General features: G+C 43.1%; 1 protein-coding gene across 4 annotated transcripts in view; it reads right to left on the bottom strand.

The window, feature by feature from the left end:
* NALCN (sodium leak channel, non-selective) overlaps nucleotides 1-15,672 on the bottom strand; it is a 486,033-nt gene that overhangs the window by 31,724 nt on the left and 438,637 nt on the right. For all 4 annotated transcript variants that reach the window (XM_090022644.1, XM_090022651.1, XM_090022634.1 and 1 more), the window contains 5 exons: nucleotides 14,344-14,511; nucleotides 7,867-7,971; nucleotides 4,701-4,807; nucleotides 1,511-1,631; nucleotides 1,327-1,425 (listed from right to left, as the gene is read on the bottom strand). In XM_090022644.1, the coding sequence (XP_089878770.1) occupies nucleotides 1,327-1,425; nucleotides 1,511-1,631; nucleotides 4,701-4,807; nucleotides 7,867-7,971; nucleotides 14,344-14,511 (600 nt within the window). The remainder of the gene's footprint in view (nucleotides 1-1,326; nucleotides 1,426-1,510; nucleotides 1,632-4,700; nucleotides 4,808-7,866; nucleotides 7,972-14,343; nucleotides 14,512-15,672) is intronic.

The raw sequence follows: 15,672 nt of genomic DNA, 5'->3' as shown, positions 1-15,672 counted from the left end.
ACATTTGGCAATTTTAAAGGCAATGCAGAATTACATAGCAGAATCATAAGGGGATGAAGAAAAAAGGGCTTTTAAAAGAACTTTGTTGTAGCCTTGACACTGGAGAAATTTCTGTCATGTGTAACTCACTTATCTGTATTTGTTCAACTTTTGCAACTAAAAGGAAACTGAGGGAGTATCTGTTTATAATATCCCTCAGATAAATATTTTACTATGAATTATTATGCTGATTAAGCTTGAATATGAGCCAATAGTCTTCTCTTGTTGCAAAATAAAAGCCAGCAGCTCATTGGGTTGTATTAACAGGCATGTCTCTTGTAAATCAAGGGAAGTGATTCTTCTACTTTTTTCAACACTGGTGAGGCCACAACCTGGAGTACTGTGTCCAGTCTGGGACCCCACACTTCAGAAAGGATGTAGACAGATTGGAAAGAGTTCAGCACAGAGGAACAAAAATGATTAGAGACTTGGAAATCATGACTTGAGGAAAGGCTGAAAAAGCTGTATGTCCCCTCATATTGACAATATTTCATAGAAGCAGGACATTGGATGCTGTGAGTCCCCTGATCTACCCATGGCAGGTTAGGGTGTTAGGTTATGTGTTGTGTCAGGCTTGACAGTAGTCTTTTGTAAAGTTTAGATTATGGTTTGTACAGAATGGTTTGAACAGGAATTATCCTGCCTCAGGACCTGAAGGGCCATTATAGAGAGGGTGGAGCTAGCTTTTTCTCTGTACCTGTAGGGGACAGGACTAGAAGCAAAGGTCTCAGAATGCAGTAGAGGAAATTTAGGTTGGAGATTAGGAAGAACTTTCTGACTATGAGGGTGGTTAAGCATTGGAACAAGCTACCTAGAGAAGCTGTTGGGAATCTTCATTCTTGGACATTTTCAAGCCCAGATTAAGCAGACATTTGATTGTGATGATTTAGTCAGGGATGATCTTGCCTTAAGCAGGGGTCTTGCCTAGACCTCTTACAAACTAAAAATGAGCATAGATATATATTTCAGTATGAGTATTAATCTGTACACTTGACTGGTAAGCAAGCTTTCTTTTTAGTTTCAATGCTGGAGAACTAATTGTCTTGTTGTTGTGTACTTTAACCTCTATATTCCACAGCCTGTCAGGAAAAAGGGTAACTGGAATATGAACACTGGATACTAAAATAGCATGATCCTAAAGCAAGAATGAATTTCTCAGATTGTAACATGCTTATGTTAGAAATTCTACATCTTATCTTACATTGTACAGTGTGTCATATGACATTTAGAGCTATCAGCAAAGTAAGAAACTATTCCATGCATAAGATACAGAAACGCAATCATTACCTTGTTTTCATTGAAATTAGCAATAACAACTCCAACGAAGAGGGTCAATCCAATCATACAGCCCAAGAATACAAAAACATGAATGTAGATTCCATGGATCTGCATGTATAACAAACATAATTATTCATTTAAATAAATCCCAGTAGGCTCGAAGGGTTTCAAAGAATTTAATGCATTTGCTTACCGGCCCTACACGATGAATAATAACATCTCTGACTTCTACCCAGCCTTTTAATGACAGAACTTCAAAGAGTGCCAACATGGCATTTCCCACATTGTCAAAATTAAAATTCCGAGGATTTGCCCTGAAATAAAGCAAAGGCATGAGAGCACTTTAACTTGCTTCCAGAAAGGCAGATCTTGAGCATCTTGCAGCTTCTCTAAGTCAATGCAGCTAAAAAATGACTCATAATAATAAAACAGCAACAACAGCATCTGGAATTCCTAAATTATACATAGGCTGCTTTATTTATACACATTTAGGATCTTCATAAGTATATATTTTGATGTATTGTTCCTCATTTCCTATATGGGATCCTGTTTGGGTATACACAAGCATTACATTTAGATCGACCTAATTGAGGTTAGGTTGATCTAAACACTCCAGAGGGCAGACATTCACAGGGCTTAGGTAACTCTAAAAATGGTGTGCCTGATCTAAAATTAGTTAACCTTAGAGGCAAAGTAACTTTAGGTAAAGGGTTAACCTGATCTAGTGATGGCTAACTCAACCTAGTAAATGGTTGCATACATTCATACCAGTCCAGGGGCTGGGAAAGCCTGGCCACTTGCCAGAGCTCTAGGGCCGTGCTGTTCTTAACCCAGACAACTCCTGAACCTGGACCAGGCTATTTTTAGCATCCGCACTACCCTTCTTCCCTGCCCCCACCCTGTCCCCTGTGGATCCAGAGTAAAAAGAAATGACATTTTCTTTCTGGGCTTCAGATCTAATATCCTCTGACTTTTGTATCAGCTGAGATGCCAAAGAATAATTTCAACTCAAAATTAAAGTGTCTACTTGGGCTAGGGACAGACCGGTTTAAGTGATCAGAAACGGGTTTAAACCTGTAGCAGAACAGATGTTCAGTGCACATAAACTAGTTTGAAAATGGCTGAAACTGGTTTAAGACAAACCTGGTTGAATGTAGTATCAGACTTAACTGATTTGGGTCATATGAGTTTATGCAATGTCTGTCCCAGACTCCAGAGTTAATTTTGAAAAGAGCTCTGTACCCATAATCAAAGACCAGTTTTTCAGTTTGTTCAGCTACCATTCAGGCACCAAAATAAATAGCAAGATTTCAAGAAGCGCTGTCTTGTGTTTAGCTTTTGAAAATTCAGTTTTTTTTTAAAATCTGGCCCTTAGTTAAGTGCTAAGCTCTTGAAGATTTTCCTGACAATGCTAGCATTTGGCACTCACCTCCGCATTTCACGCAACAGTTAAACATTATCTACATCTGATAAGCTTTCATAGTTCATAGTTGGTAGGGTCAGAAGGGACCTGAGTAGATCATCAAGTCTGACCCCCCGCCATGGCAGGAAAGAGTACTGGGGTCAAACGACCCCAGCAAGGTGTTCATCCAGCCTCCTCTTAAAGAGCTCCAGGGTAGGAGCCAGCACCACTTCACTTGGAAGTTGGTTCCAGATCCTCGCCGCCCTGACACTGAAGTAGCGCCTCCTGATATCTAGCCTGAATCTACCCTCTGCCAGCTTGTGATCATTATTTCTAGTGATTCATGGTAATGCTTGGGGGAACAGGGTGCTTTTTACCCCCTCGTCCAAGTAGCTGATGAAGATGTTGAACAGTGCGGGCCCGAGGACTGAGTCCTGGGGGGACCCCACTGCCCACATCCCTCCAGAATGAAAATGACCCATCCACCACCACTCTCTGAGTGTGGCTCTCCAGCGACTTAGTGACCCATTTGACTGTGTAGGTATCGATACCACAGTCCCCCAGTTTTTTAATGAGAATGGGGTAAGAGACAGTGTCGAAGGCCTTCCTAAAGTCCAGGAAGACTGTGTCCACTGCTACCCCTGCATCTAAGGATTTGGTGACCCGGTTGTAGAAGGCCACCAGGTTGGTCTGACAGGATCTGCCTCTAATGAACCCATGTTGGTTGCCCCTAAGAATGAAATCCCCTGCTGGGTCCCCGTGGACATGCGCCAGGATAATTCTCTCAAAAAGCTTACCCAGGATCAAGGTAATACTAACTGGCCTACCATTTCCTGGGTCCTCCTTCCTCCTTTTTTTGAAAATGGGAACCACGTTGGCCCTTTTCCAGTCCTCTTTGCTGATTAAGATATTTTACATATCTCTGAATCAAACTGAAGTGGATTGAATGTGTTTACTTGTATGAATTCTGCTTTCACCATGTGTTTGAAGCACATAGGAACTGAAAAAGCCCTGAAGATGCCACAGCTTAACTGACTGCTCACTTCACAGTATATTATTTCATTAGTGTGGGATGGCTCTGAATCTACCGTTACTGGTACATTCCTTACACATACTCTCTTCATTAAAATAATTTTGTCTAGTTGAATTTGCAAAAAGCCAACCAATCTACCTTAAAATATAAGAAACGAAGGAGAATTTTCACATAACAATTCAGGAGTTGGAAAAATCTTAAAGGAACACTGTTAAAATACAAATCTAAATATAGTTTTAATGTTGCCCTTAAACACATTTTCTAAAGCTTCCTACATCCATACATCTGCGATCCACAGGATGCCACCACACAAGGCACTTCCTGTGCATAGAACAGGAAATATCTCATGTCTAATGGTGCCATCCTCTGCTGGAGAAGAATGGCACTGGAAGTCATGTAACTTAAGTTCTATGCTTGGTTGTGCCACTGATTTGATGTGTGATCTTGGGAAACCAAGTTCTCTCTGTTTCTTTTCCCATCTTTGCCTGTATGTCTTGTTTATATTATCGTATCTGCAGGGAATCAGTCTCAGCATACACAGGGGTACAGTACCTAGCACCACAGAAGCACAAATTTGGCTACAGCCTCCAATTACTACTGTAATAATTAATAATGATTATTATCAAGGGTCGAAGTTGATTTTTCTTTGACAGCAGCCACTGTATTTAAAACCTATTTTTCCTTCCTGCATAATTAATATCACTGTAGCTCATAAGATGTGAAAAATATTAAATATCTACTTCATTTTCCACTACTTATCATGAGTATTTAATTTATCTTTGCAAAATCTCCTTCAGATTAGTCAGGAACTAGACAGTTCTATTTATCATCAGTTGTATTTTCTAGTTTTCATACACCAAAGAAAGCACAGTCCTGCAGTGTTTGTGTCCTGTTCTAGCTTAACAACTGAATTATCAGAAGAAGGTTGGCCAAAATACAGCAACTCACCAGACTCGTGGCACCCAAAATCCAGGTTTTTTCTCTCCAGGTCTTAGCTTCAAATTTAGATTTTTTGAAACACTTACATTTATTCGGAAGATGCCATGACAATCTTCCTGCATCAATACAAACACAAAGCACAACATTAAGTGAAATTTGAGCCTACAGAAACTTGAGGACGCTGCCCACAAAGTACACGAATTATGGCAAGATGAAACAATGTTGGTGGAATAAAAGTTATTTCTCAGTACTGGATTAGTAGAACTAGCAGCTGAAAAGAAACTGTAAGAAAGCTATCTGTAGGAAAGCTACATCATGAATAGCTGCAGTGCAGGCTGCACTCAACACTCCACCATACTTTTCCCAAAACTGAGAGAGCTCTGCAAGTCTGTTCCATCTTTGGCTTCTTCTCTGAGCTTGTTAAGGTGTGATGCTAATGCTGACTCCACTGATATCAGGAATGATACTCCAAAGGCCTTCAAGAAACCCACATGACATTGGTGGATACATTTTATCAATCAGGCCTTGGTTTTAACTATTGACATAATGGTTGCATCCTATTATTTTTTCCCCTTAGTTCTGGAACAACATTACTTATGTATCTTTTTCATGCCTTCCTCAAATACCTGGAACTCACTTCACTTTTAAATCTAATGACAATGCTTTTCTCGTTCAATTACTCCCCAAAACACCCTTTTTCTACAATCCTTCCAGTGTTTCTTATAACAAATAACCTCAAAAGAATGAAGTGTATAGTGTAGAAGAAAGTGAGATGGAAAGACAGATATGGCTCAAAGACTCAAGGCTGGAAATGATTTGTGGCAATCAAATGAGAAACTTTCCCTTGACATTCCATCACAGATTTTTAAATGAACTCTTAGTACATGGAGACAGAAATAAAGAGTTTTACTCTATGCTGTGTGACACCTAGACAGAAACCATGATATTAAGGGTAAAATATTGGCCCCACTGAAGTCAAATGAGGTTATTCTTTTGACTTCAATGCATTTAGAATTACAGCCTATGTTCTTACTATGGCCCATGATTGTGTAACTTGTCCTCCAGAGGGAGACCCAATGCTGACACCGTGCCCCAGTGGGGAGCATCCACATGAGCGTGCATGTGACTCTTGCCCCACCTCAAACCCCTTTGAAGTGGGGCAACAGGCATGTGCAGGAACAAAAAAATGTTCCCCGTGCTGCAAGTTTGCAGTGCGGGGAGAAAATTAGATCCTGGATATCCAGGGGTCTAAAAAAATTGACGTTTAAAAAAGCGGCACAGGGCACGGTCTGGCCCTGAGGCAACCGGCGGCTGGGTCCTGCATAGAGGACTGCCAGAGCATCTCTGTGGTAGCCCCTCGCCCTGGTGCTGAAACACGTGGTCGGTGAGACCCTGTGTTTCAGCACCAGGGCTCTGGTGCCGGTAAGTAAAGCGTCAGGGGGCTGGAGGAGGGGGGAGGGGACCATGGGTGGGGATATCAGGGATATTTCAATTTTCCAATAAGGAACACCAGAATTCCTGCTAGGGAGGGCAATGGCAGGACCCTGCTTGCTCAGAGCTGGCACCTTGGACCCATCTGGCTATGGCTGACCTTCTGGACAAATGGGGCCAGGAGGACATGCTTTGACAGTTCAGAGCAGGCCATCACACCCAGAACATCTTCTGGGCAATAGCTGCCCAGATGGCCAGGCAGAGGGGGCACCAATGGCAGTAGTGCTGCACAAAAGCCAACCCTGCAACCGCAGTCCACAGGCAGCTGGCCCAGCGGGGCAGATGCCTCTACTGGCTGTGCAGTCACCATCCGGGTCTGGCAGGTGGGCAGCAGATCACAGCCAGGCAGCAGCCCCCGCTGACAGACTGCTGCAGTGGGTAGAGCGTGCAGGGAACTCTCAGGGCTGATTCAGCCGTCCAGCCGGCACAAGGGGTAGTGTCTCCAGGTACCAATTGGCTGGGCCCCAGAAGCTCTTGAGAGCTAGTATCTCTGAGCTACTTGCTAGGGCAGCTTTTTATACTGCTGGGGCCAGGACAGGTTAGCTTTTTATACTGCTGGGGACAGCACAGGGGAGGTATCTCTCTTTATATACAGCTCCTTGCAAAGCTCCTCATGGAGATCTGGATCAAACTGAGCCTCCAGCCCCAGGCTTATATGACCCTTGCCTCCACCCTCTTTTGCTCACCAGACCTGACTCCCTGGAGAAACAATGCCCAAGTGCTGCCCATTATCCAAATCAGAATCAGGGCTCTCAGCCTCTGCATCAGCTGCCCAAAGCCTTGTAGCTCCATTTTCTGCAAGCTGCCTTATCCCAGCCTGCTTTCTTCAATACTGATCTTTCTTCCTTCTTGTAGGAGTACCCTGTTACTACCCACAGCTGTTCCACATGGCAAGGTGAAGGCTTCCTTTATCCTTGTTTTCCCACTCCCTACTGCCAGCAGGAGGTACTGCAAAGATATGCTGGAAAGGCTGTCCTCCAGTCTCTTGCCTGAATGCCGCACTCAGCCCCTCATGTGCAGCTGTCATAATTTCCCCAGCGTGGGCAAGTAATAGAGCTAAGTATCTCCTCCAGGCAAGGCAGTGCATAGCTGGGCCAGCCAGGTGGGTCCCTGCCATGCAGAGCTCAGCCATGGCCAAGTAGATAAGGTACTGCTTGTAAGCTTGTAATTTTGATTTAGATGAATGCTTTATTTCTCATTTTTAGATGAATACTCCTACTAGTGCATATACAATAATACCATTGTCAGGTTGGATGTCTGGGAATGGTCACAGCAAAAGGTAGTAACTCTACACAAAGCAAATTGAAGCAGGCATACTGCCTGATGTTTTTAATTAATGAATTTCCAGTATGTTGACTGTATTGGACTGGCTGTGAAACTGGCTTTCCTTTCTCAACAGACATTGCAGGCACAATCTCCTGACCCAGATTATCTGCACCTCTGATTACTGGTAGTATTAGTTATTCAGACACTTGTGTTATCAATTCCTGCAAGCGTAAACAAGAAGGTCAGATGAAGCCTGGTTGAACATTTGGCTCAAGGCATGCACACTGTGTGTGTCCTAGGTGGATTTTCTATCTAATTTTGGGCTGAGTTTTCTCTCTATTCTTGTTGTGGCTCCCATATGTCTTCCCCCTTGCCCAAAGGAACATACTGGAATTCAAAAGCAGAAAGCAGTTCTTACCCTTGCAATGATGTGTGGATCATTACACTTCGCCAGTTTCCCAGCAAAGAGCTGAACTCCAAAGCTTGCAAAAACAAGCATTAATGTCAGCAAAAGTATGGATACCTGGAAAAGTGATATAAATTTAGTCACATTTTTTTCAGACAGGCTTGACATGAAGGACTAAAGTCTCAGGTACTAGGTCAGGGTGAGCTTTTGGTGGCATGGAGTCAGCTAAAGTATGGACACACAAACAGTTTAGTAGAGAGTGGAAAGAGGTGAACTTCAGCTGCTCTGTGGCAACTGTCTCTGTGAATACCCTTACCCTGTAATCAATGGAAGTTAAACTATGGTACCTTACCCCTAAATGCAGTAGCAGGAACTTTTATATTTCATTTTCACTACTCATGACTAGGGATCCTGGTTTTCTCTGATTAAAAAAAATCCCGTTTTTTGGATTAAAAAAGTAACCCAAAATCCACATTTTTCCATGATTATTTAATTTTAATCACAGAAAAATGTGGATTTTGGGGTTTTTTTAAATTTAAAATTGGGGATTTTTCTTATGAGAGAAAGCCAGGATCCCTGCTCATGACACTTCCAACTGGCCTGCATTGGAGTATTCAAAAATCCAATATTTTGAAAATGGCATTTTACAGTAACTACCTGCTTGCCTGCCTCTGACATAAGCTGAGTAATTTTGGCGAGCAGCTTGAAAAAATTGCCAACAACTGCCTTACACTATTATTATCTCTGTAATGCCTTGAAGCCCTAATGATGGAGCAGGATGCCATTGGGCTAAGTATCCAAACACTCTGGCTAAACTTTAAGCAGACAAGAATGCTCATTAATTTCAATAGGACATCTCATGTACTTCAATATGTGCTTAAATGATTTGCTGAATCAAGTCTTATTCATTAAGCTATTCTGCCTTCACTAGTTCTCTGATCCTGTAACTCAAAAACAAAATAACAGTCATATAAAAATAGTGTTTACATTTTTTTTACAGAATGTAACAGAGAAAGGAAAGTTAACAGAGGGTCTTATGCAATCACTAAATCATTAAAAATCAGGCTAGAACTGACATTATACTTTCATAGTTTCATAGTTAGTAGGGTCAGAAGGGACCTGAGCAGATCATCAAGCCATGACATGAAAGAGTACTGGGGTCAAACGACCCTGTGAGATAGTGCTTATGCTAAGCAAGGCCTAGCATAATTAAAAACGCACTAAAACTCTCAGAATGCTTCAAGGAGGTTGAGGAGTCAGTGATTGACATTCTGGTGATCACCATCTGACCCTTGAATAAGAATGCTGACAATGATAAAAATTGCAAGCAAGTAGCTTATATTGTTAAAACAGGAAACTGCATGGCTAAACCGCAATGATGAAAGATAACCGCATATTATGCAAGCGGAGTCTAGAAAATGATGTATTTAAGGTCAAGCAGAGTCTGGAAAATGTTATATTTAAGGTCATATAGAATTAACATAAGAAGCGTAAAATTATAATAAAGAGAGTAGCACCTGATATTATGAGTTAAATAGTAACCAATAGAAGTAGGAATTAGAAATGCATATGTATATGTGTTATCATATATAAGTAATAGTAAAGTTATGTTAGATGCCTCACTCTTAGAGTGTGGACAGTTTTGTATCTTTTGTCTAAAAAAAGATAAGGGACTCCTTTTAAATGAGCTGTTGACCAGTTCTGAGACTACTAAGTTGGGCAGCCACACCTAGCCTTAGGGTTAGAAAGCAAGGGCCTGATTTGGGAACTTTGTGAACCAACAGACCTCCTTAGTTTGTGAAACAATAAAAGTTTAAATTGAACATCCAGGTCTGAGCCTGTGCTTAATTCAGTCCTTACATAATTCAGCACCAACTCACACAGACCCCAGCAAGGTGATTGTCTAGCCTTGTCTTAAAGACCCCCAGGGTAGGAGCCAGCACCACTTCTCTTGGAAGTTGGTTCCAGATCCTAACCGCCCTGACAGTGAAGTAGCGCCTCCTGATATCTAATTTGAATCTACCCTCTGCCAGCTTGTGACCGTTATTTCTAGTCACTCCTGGTAGTGCTCGGGGAAACTCCCCCAGTGCCTGCTGGTCCCCTCTGACTAGTTTGTAACAGGCCACTAGTTCCCCCTCAGCCTTCTCTTGTGGAGGCTGAATAGGTTCAGGTCCCGTAGCCTCTCCTCGTAGGGCCTGCCCTGCTGCCCCCTGATCATGTGAGTGGCCCTCCTTTGGACCCTCTCCATGCTGTCCACATCCCTTTTGAAGTGTGGTGACCAGAACTGGATGCAGTACTCCAGCTGTGGCCTTACAAGTGCTGCATAGAGGGGGAGTATCACCTGTCTGGACCTGCTTGTGATACATCTGTGGATGCATGACAAGGTACAGTTGGCTTTCCAGACTGCATCCCCATACCGCCTGCCCATATTCATCTTGGCATCAATGATGACTCCAAGAATCTTTTCTGCCTCTGCACTTGTGAAAAGGGAGTTCCTCAGCCTGTAGCTATGCTGCTGGTTCTTCCTCCCCAGCTGCATCACCTTGCACTTATCAGTGTTGAGTCCCATCCTATTCTCATCTGCCCACCCCTGTAACCTGTCTAGATCTGATTGTAGCCTATTCCTTCCTTCTAGCATGCCCACATGCCCCCGACATCTTAGTGTCATCAGCAAATTTGAACAGGGTGCTTTTTACCCCCTCGTTCAAGTCACTGATGAAGATGTTTGACCCCAGTAATCTTTCCTGCCATGGCAGGGGGTTGGACTAGATGATCTACTCAGGTCCCTTCCGACCCTAGAAACTATGAAACTATGTTGAACGTGCGGGCCCAAGGACCGAGCCCTGTGGAACCCCACTGCCCACATCCCTCAAGGTCGAAAATGACCCATCCACTACCACTCTCTGGGTGCGGCCCTCCAGCCAGTTGGCGACCCATTTGACTGTGTAGGTGTCGACACCACAGTCCCCCAGTTTCTTAATGAGAACAGGGTGAGAGACAGTGTCGAAGGCCTTCTGAAAGTCCAGAAAGACTATGTCCACTGCTACCACTGCATCTAAGGGTTTTGTGACCTTGTTGTAGAAGGCCACCAGGTTCATCTGACACGACCTGCCTCTAATGAACCCGTGTTGGTTGACCCTAAGCATAATCTCCCCTGCTGGCCCCTCGTGGACATGTGCCAGAATAATTCTCTCAAAAAGTTTACCCAGGATCAAGGTAAGACTAACTGGCCTTAGTTCCCCAGGTCCTCCTTCCTCCCTTTTTTGAAGATGGAAACCACATGGGCCCTTTTCCAGTGCTCTGGCACCACACCAGAGCACCACGAGTGCTTGTAAAGCCGTGCCAGGGGTCCTGCAATGACCTCAGCTAATTCCCTTAGCACTCTGGGGTGGAGATTGTCTGGACCAGCTTATTTAAATACATGCAGTCCCTCCAGAAGTTCCCTGACTAGATCCCCACTGACCCTTGGCCTAGGTATGCTTCCCCTGGGGCCTGAGGGAAGCCTGGTGGGGGGGCTGATCTGGTCCCTGCTTAGGAAAATGGAGGCAAAGAAGTTGTTAAATAGGTTAGCTTTGTCATCTGGTGTGACGACAAAATTTCCTAGCATATCTTGCAGGAGCCCCACGTTACCCAGTAGCTTCTTTTTGCCCTCTATGTATTTAAAAAAGGACTTCTTGTTGTCCTTGATCCAGATAGCTAGTCCCAGTTCCATCTCCACCTTGGCCTTCCTGACTGCCCGCCTGCATCCCCGAGCAACTGCAGTATAGTCCTCCCTGGTGATGGCCCCTCCCTTCCATTGGGTGTGCGCCTCCCTTTTAGCTAGGAAACATTCCCGGATACTTCTGGTGAGCCATGGGGGATTTTGTGCCCTCCTGCTCCCTTTGATCCATGTTGGGATTACCTCCCTTTAGGCTTGGAGGATCGTCTCCTTAAGGAGCAACCACCCTTCTTGGACACCTGGCTCCCCTCCAGGACCTCAGTGCTTCCGCGACTATTCTCCTTAGTTCATTGAAGTCTGCCCTCCTGAAATCTAGGGTTACTGCCTTGCTGCAGGCCTTTGCCACCTTGTGCTAGACGGTGAATTCCAGCAGGCGATGATGACTGTCACCCAGGTGGTCGAGCACCGGCAAACCCCTCACCAGGTCATCACCCGTGGCCAGCACCAGGTCCAACAAGGCATCTCCCCTTTTGGGGCTGTGCACCTCCTGGGTTAGATGGAGGTCCTGGATTTGGGCTAGGAACCTATGTGAGCGGTGAGACCTGGCTGACTGCTCTTCCCAGCAGATGTCTGGAAAGTTCATGTCACCCATGATGACCACGTCCTTTGACCTACCTACCTCTGTGAGCTGACTTAAGAATTCCTGGTCTAGCTCTTCCCCTTGGTTGGGTGGTCTGTAGTAGACCCCCACCGTTAAATCTCTTTCCCCTTGACTGCCTTGTGTTCTAACCCAGAGCACTTCAGAGTGCCCTTCCTCTGACTCTGTGCTACCTGGTGAGGATGTGTATTCCTCCTTAATGTAGAGCGCCACAACCCCGCCTTTCCTCAAGGAAGAATCATCCCTGTCTAAATCATTCCAGATGAAAGTTTGTCTAGCTTGCTCTTACAAATTTCCAAGAATGAAAATTTCACAACCTTGTAAAGCAATCTGTTCCAGTGCTTAACCACTATAGTTAGAAACCTCTTCCTAATATCCAACCTAAACCCCCATTGTTACAATTTCAATCTATTTCTATTTGTCCCATCCTCTGTGAATACAAAGGACAGTTGAGCACCATTCCTTTATAACAGCCTTCAAATACAAAGAGTTGTTATCAAAATGCTCCTTTTTTTCCTCCAGGCTAAATGTTACCAATTATTCCAACCTTTCCTAATACGTTATGCTTTCTAGACGTTTAATCATTTTCTGGTACTCCCTTTTGGACTCTTTCCAATTTGTCCTCATCTTGTTTGAAGTCAGGTGGCCAGAAATGACATGATATTGTAATGAAGCCTTACCAATGCTGAAAAAAGTAGAAATGTCACTTCCTGAAACATACATACCATGCTCCTGTTAATACATGTTTTTGTTGAAATAATATTACACTTCACTCATATTTAGCTTGTGGTATGCTATATCCCTAGGTCCTTCTGTACAGTGATGAAGTCTAACGTCTCCCAGTTTGTGTTTGTGCATCTTCCAATTTCATTCTGAATCCTAATCTCGTCCTCCACAGGTTTACTGTACCATTTAGGTTGGTGTCATTTACAAACTACCTAAGCATACACTTATTCTTCAAGTCATTAATGAAGATATTGAGCAGTACTCAAAGGACCCAGTGGAGACCCCGCTCAATACTGGGCTTTACTGCAACTGCTAACATGTACACCAAATATGGTTGACAATTTCCTGTTGATACCATCATGTCAGCCCCCAGAAAGGGAGTTAACCCATACTACTACAGATGTCTTCTCCCAGTTAGACACAAACCATTGTTGCTGCTCTTTGAGCATTTTTTTGCAAGCAGTTATGCACCCATGTTATAATAATTTCACCTAGACCTTAGCTTACTTGTTTTCTTATGTATTTCCTTAGCTTACTTACAAAAATCTTGTGGGAGTCAATGTCAAAAGCTTGGCTAAAAACAAATTATATCACATTCAGTGCTCTTGTCCATCACCTTGTCATAGGGGGAAATCAGGCTGGTTAAGTAGGAATTGCTCTGGACAAATCCACGTAAGCTCTTTCTTATCACTTTCATTTCTACGTGCTTAGAAATAGATTGTCCGATGATATGCTCCAGTGTATTTCCAGATATCCAAGTTAGATTGACTGGTTTATAATTGCACTCCTGGACTCTTGCAGTCTTTCTTGCTTTTTGGGAAGATGGGCATTAGATTTGCCTTTTAAAAAATCCTATTCATCTGTGCCCCCTTATTAAGCGAATTAGGGTTAACATTTATATTATAACCAAACATGTTATAAATGAATTCATGGGATAACATATAGAAAATAATACTATGAAATAGCAAGACTTTATCTAGAAAGCTCTTATTCATTTTGTCCATAATCCTATCATGTGCCAGGTTTTATAATTTGGTCCCAGAAAAAAAAATGGGGAAGGGTGAAAGCACTGGTCTTCCTAGAATAGCAACATGGGTTTTCTGAGATAAGGAAATATTGCTGGGATCCGATACCAGGAATAGGAATCCTTTCACTTGCTCTACAGAAATTATGCCCTGAAGGTCAAGGTTTACTTTTATTTCTACATACCTTCCAAGGGCCTTAGTCTTATCCTCTTCCCCCAACTAGAACCATGAATATTAAGAGATCTTATGATCCCCTCAAGTAAAACTTGCTGCTGTAGTGCTAACTGTACAACTCATTTTTCCTATGAGGTTTAAACAGAAAGCAACTGAAAAAATAAGACATTAAAGAACAGACTACAGAAACACAATGTTTACTCTGCTTCATGTTATGTAATTGTGGAAACAAAACAGCTGGAACGTACCAGAAAGATTTCCTTGAAGCCACTAAATAGCTCACGCACAACTTTCCTCATTTGTGGCACCAGTTTGAAAATTCGAAGGGGCCGCAGACATCGTAATACCATTAAGAGCTGAGCTCCAGATTTAGCAGGAACATTCTGAGGCATCCAGCAAAGGAAAATCAAGCTTACCTTGGAGAAGAAGGTGCAATGCAATGTATTATATGACAGATTATAACACCCCTGAACTTCCACCCGAAGTGCTAAGCGCTCCTTAAAAGAAACAGCAAGATTATCATGATGTCTTTGACAGCACTTGATTTGGAGAAGGGATGTGGGCTGTGAGTACCCCAGTTCCATGAGCCCGACACTACTTAAGGAGTGGGGGTGCCAGAATGGAGGGGGGAATGCCTCTTCCTCCTGTCCCCCATTCTTCCCTGCACCTTTTGTGCAGTGGTTCTGGCAAACAGCAGCAGCACAAGAGCATGTCAATGACTGAAGAGCATTGTGAGGAATGTAGTTTTGTTGAGTGGCAGCTGGAGGGGATACTGAAAATCCATGCCCTCCTTTCTTTTTTTACTGCTGAAAACAGGAGGGTTTTTGCCGACTTGACTTGTGTATCTGCGGCAAAAAATGAAGTGAAATTTCCTCTTCAGCTGCTGGAATTTCCAGAGCTAGAGCCCTGCAAAGAAGGTACAGGGGAAGTGGGGATAACAGGGACTTCTCCAGGCACAGTCCAAGCCAGTTAGATCCTTTGGACTCCCCTAGGCACCATCCCAGAGTCTCTCTCTCTCAATGACTTGATTATTCAATTATGTATACAAAGTAAACAAGAGATACTAAATTGCCTTATTCAGGGTAGAGACTTGAACATGGGTTACTACCATCCCATCTGAATACCCTGATCACCAGTCTCTGTCTGTCTCTGTCTCTGTTTCTCTCTCTCTCTCTGTTTCAGGTTGACCAGCAATTTCATTCCAGAGCTGACAAATTTTTTTCTATGAAAGTTTTGTTGAAAAATTCTCACCCTCTCTATTTTCAAGCATATTACATACGTGAGTAGTCTGTGTCCTGGACATCGATTATCACACCAGTGGATGATATTGTAAACCATCATTAACCAATGTACTTATCTGCTGGACTCTCGAACAACCTATACTAAATGATTATTTTTTAAAACCTCTATTAATAATTTCTTGGCCTTTTTTGAAGTATTGATTAATGCAGCTGTAGTATCAACTGTAGGCTAGTTGAGGAATTTGCTGAGCTGCATCTACCCAAAGAACATAAGATCAGGCTGCGGACTATCAATTTGATTAAAAGCACAATGCTTCTTGTTTTGTTTTTCACAAA

Source organism: Crocodylus siamensis, chromosome 1 (assembly GCF_052110815.1).
Source record: "Crocodylus siamensis isolate JL-2025a chromosome 1, ASM5211081v1, whole genome shotgun sequence".
NCBI lineage: Eukaryota > Metazoa > Chordata > Crocodylia > Crocodylidae > Crocodylus > Crocodylus siamensis.
The sequence above is the reverse complement of the archived record's forward strand: the minus strand, read 5'-3'. Positions and strand labels throughout refer to the sequence as shown.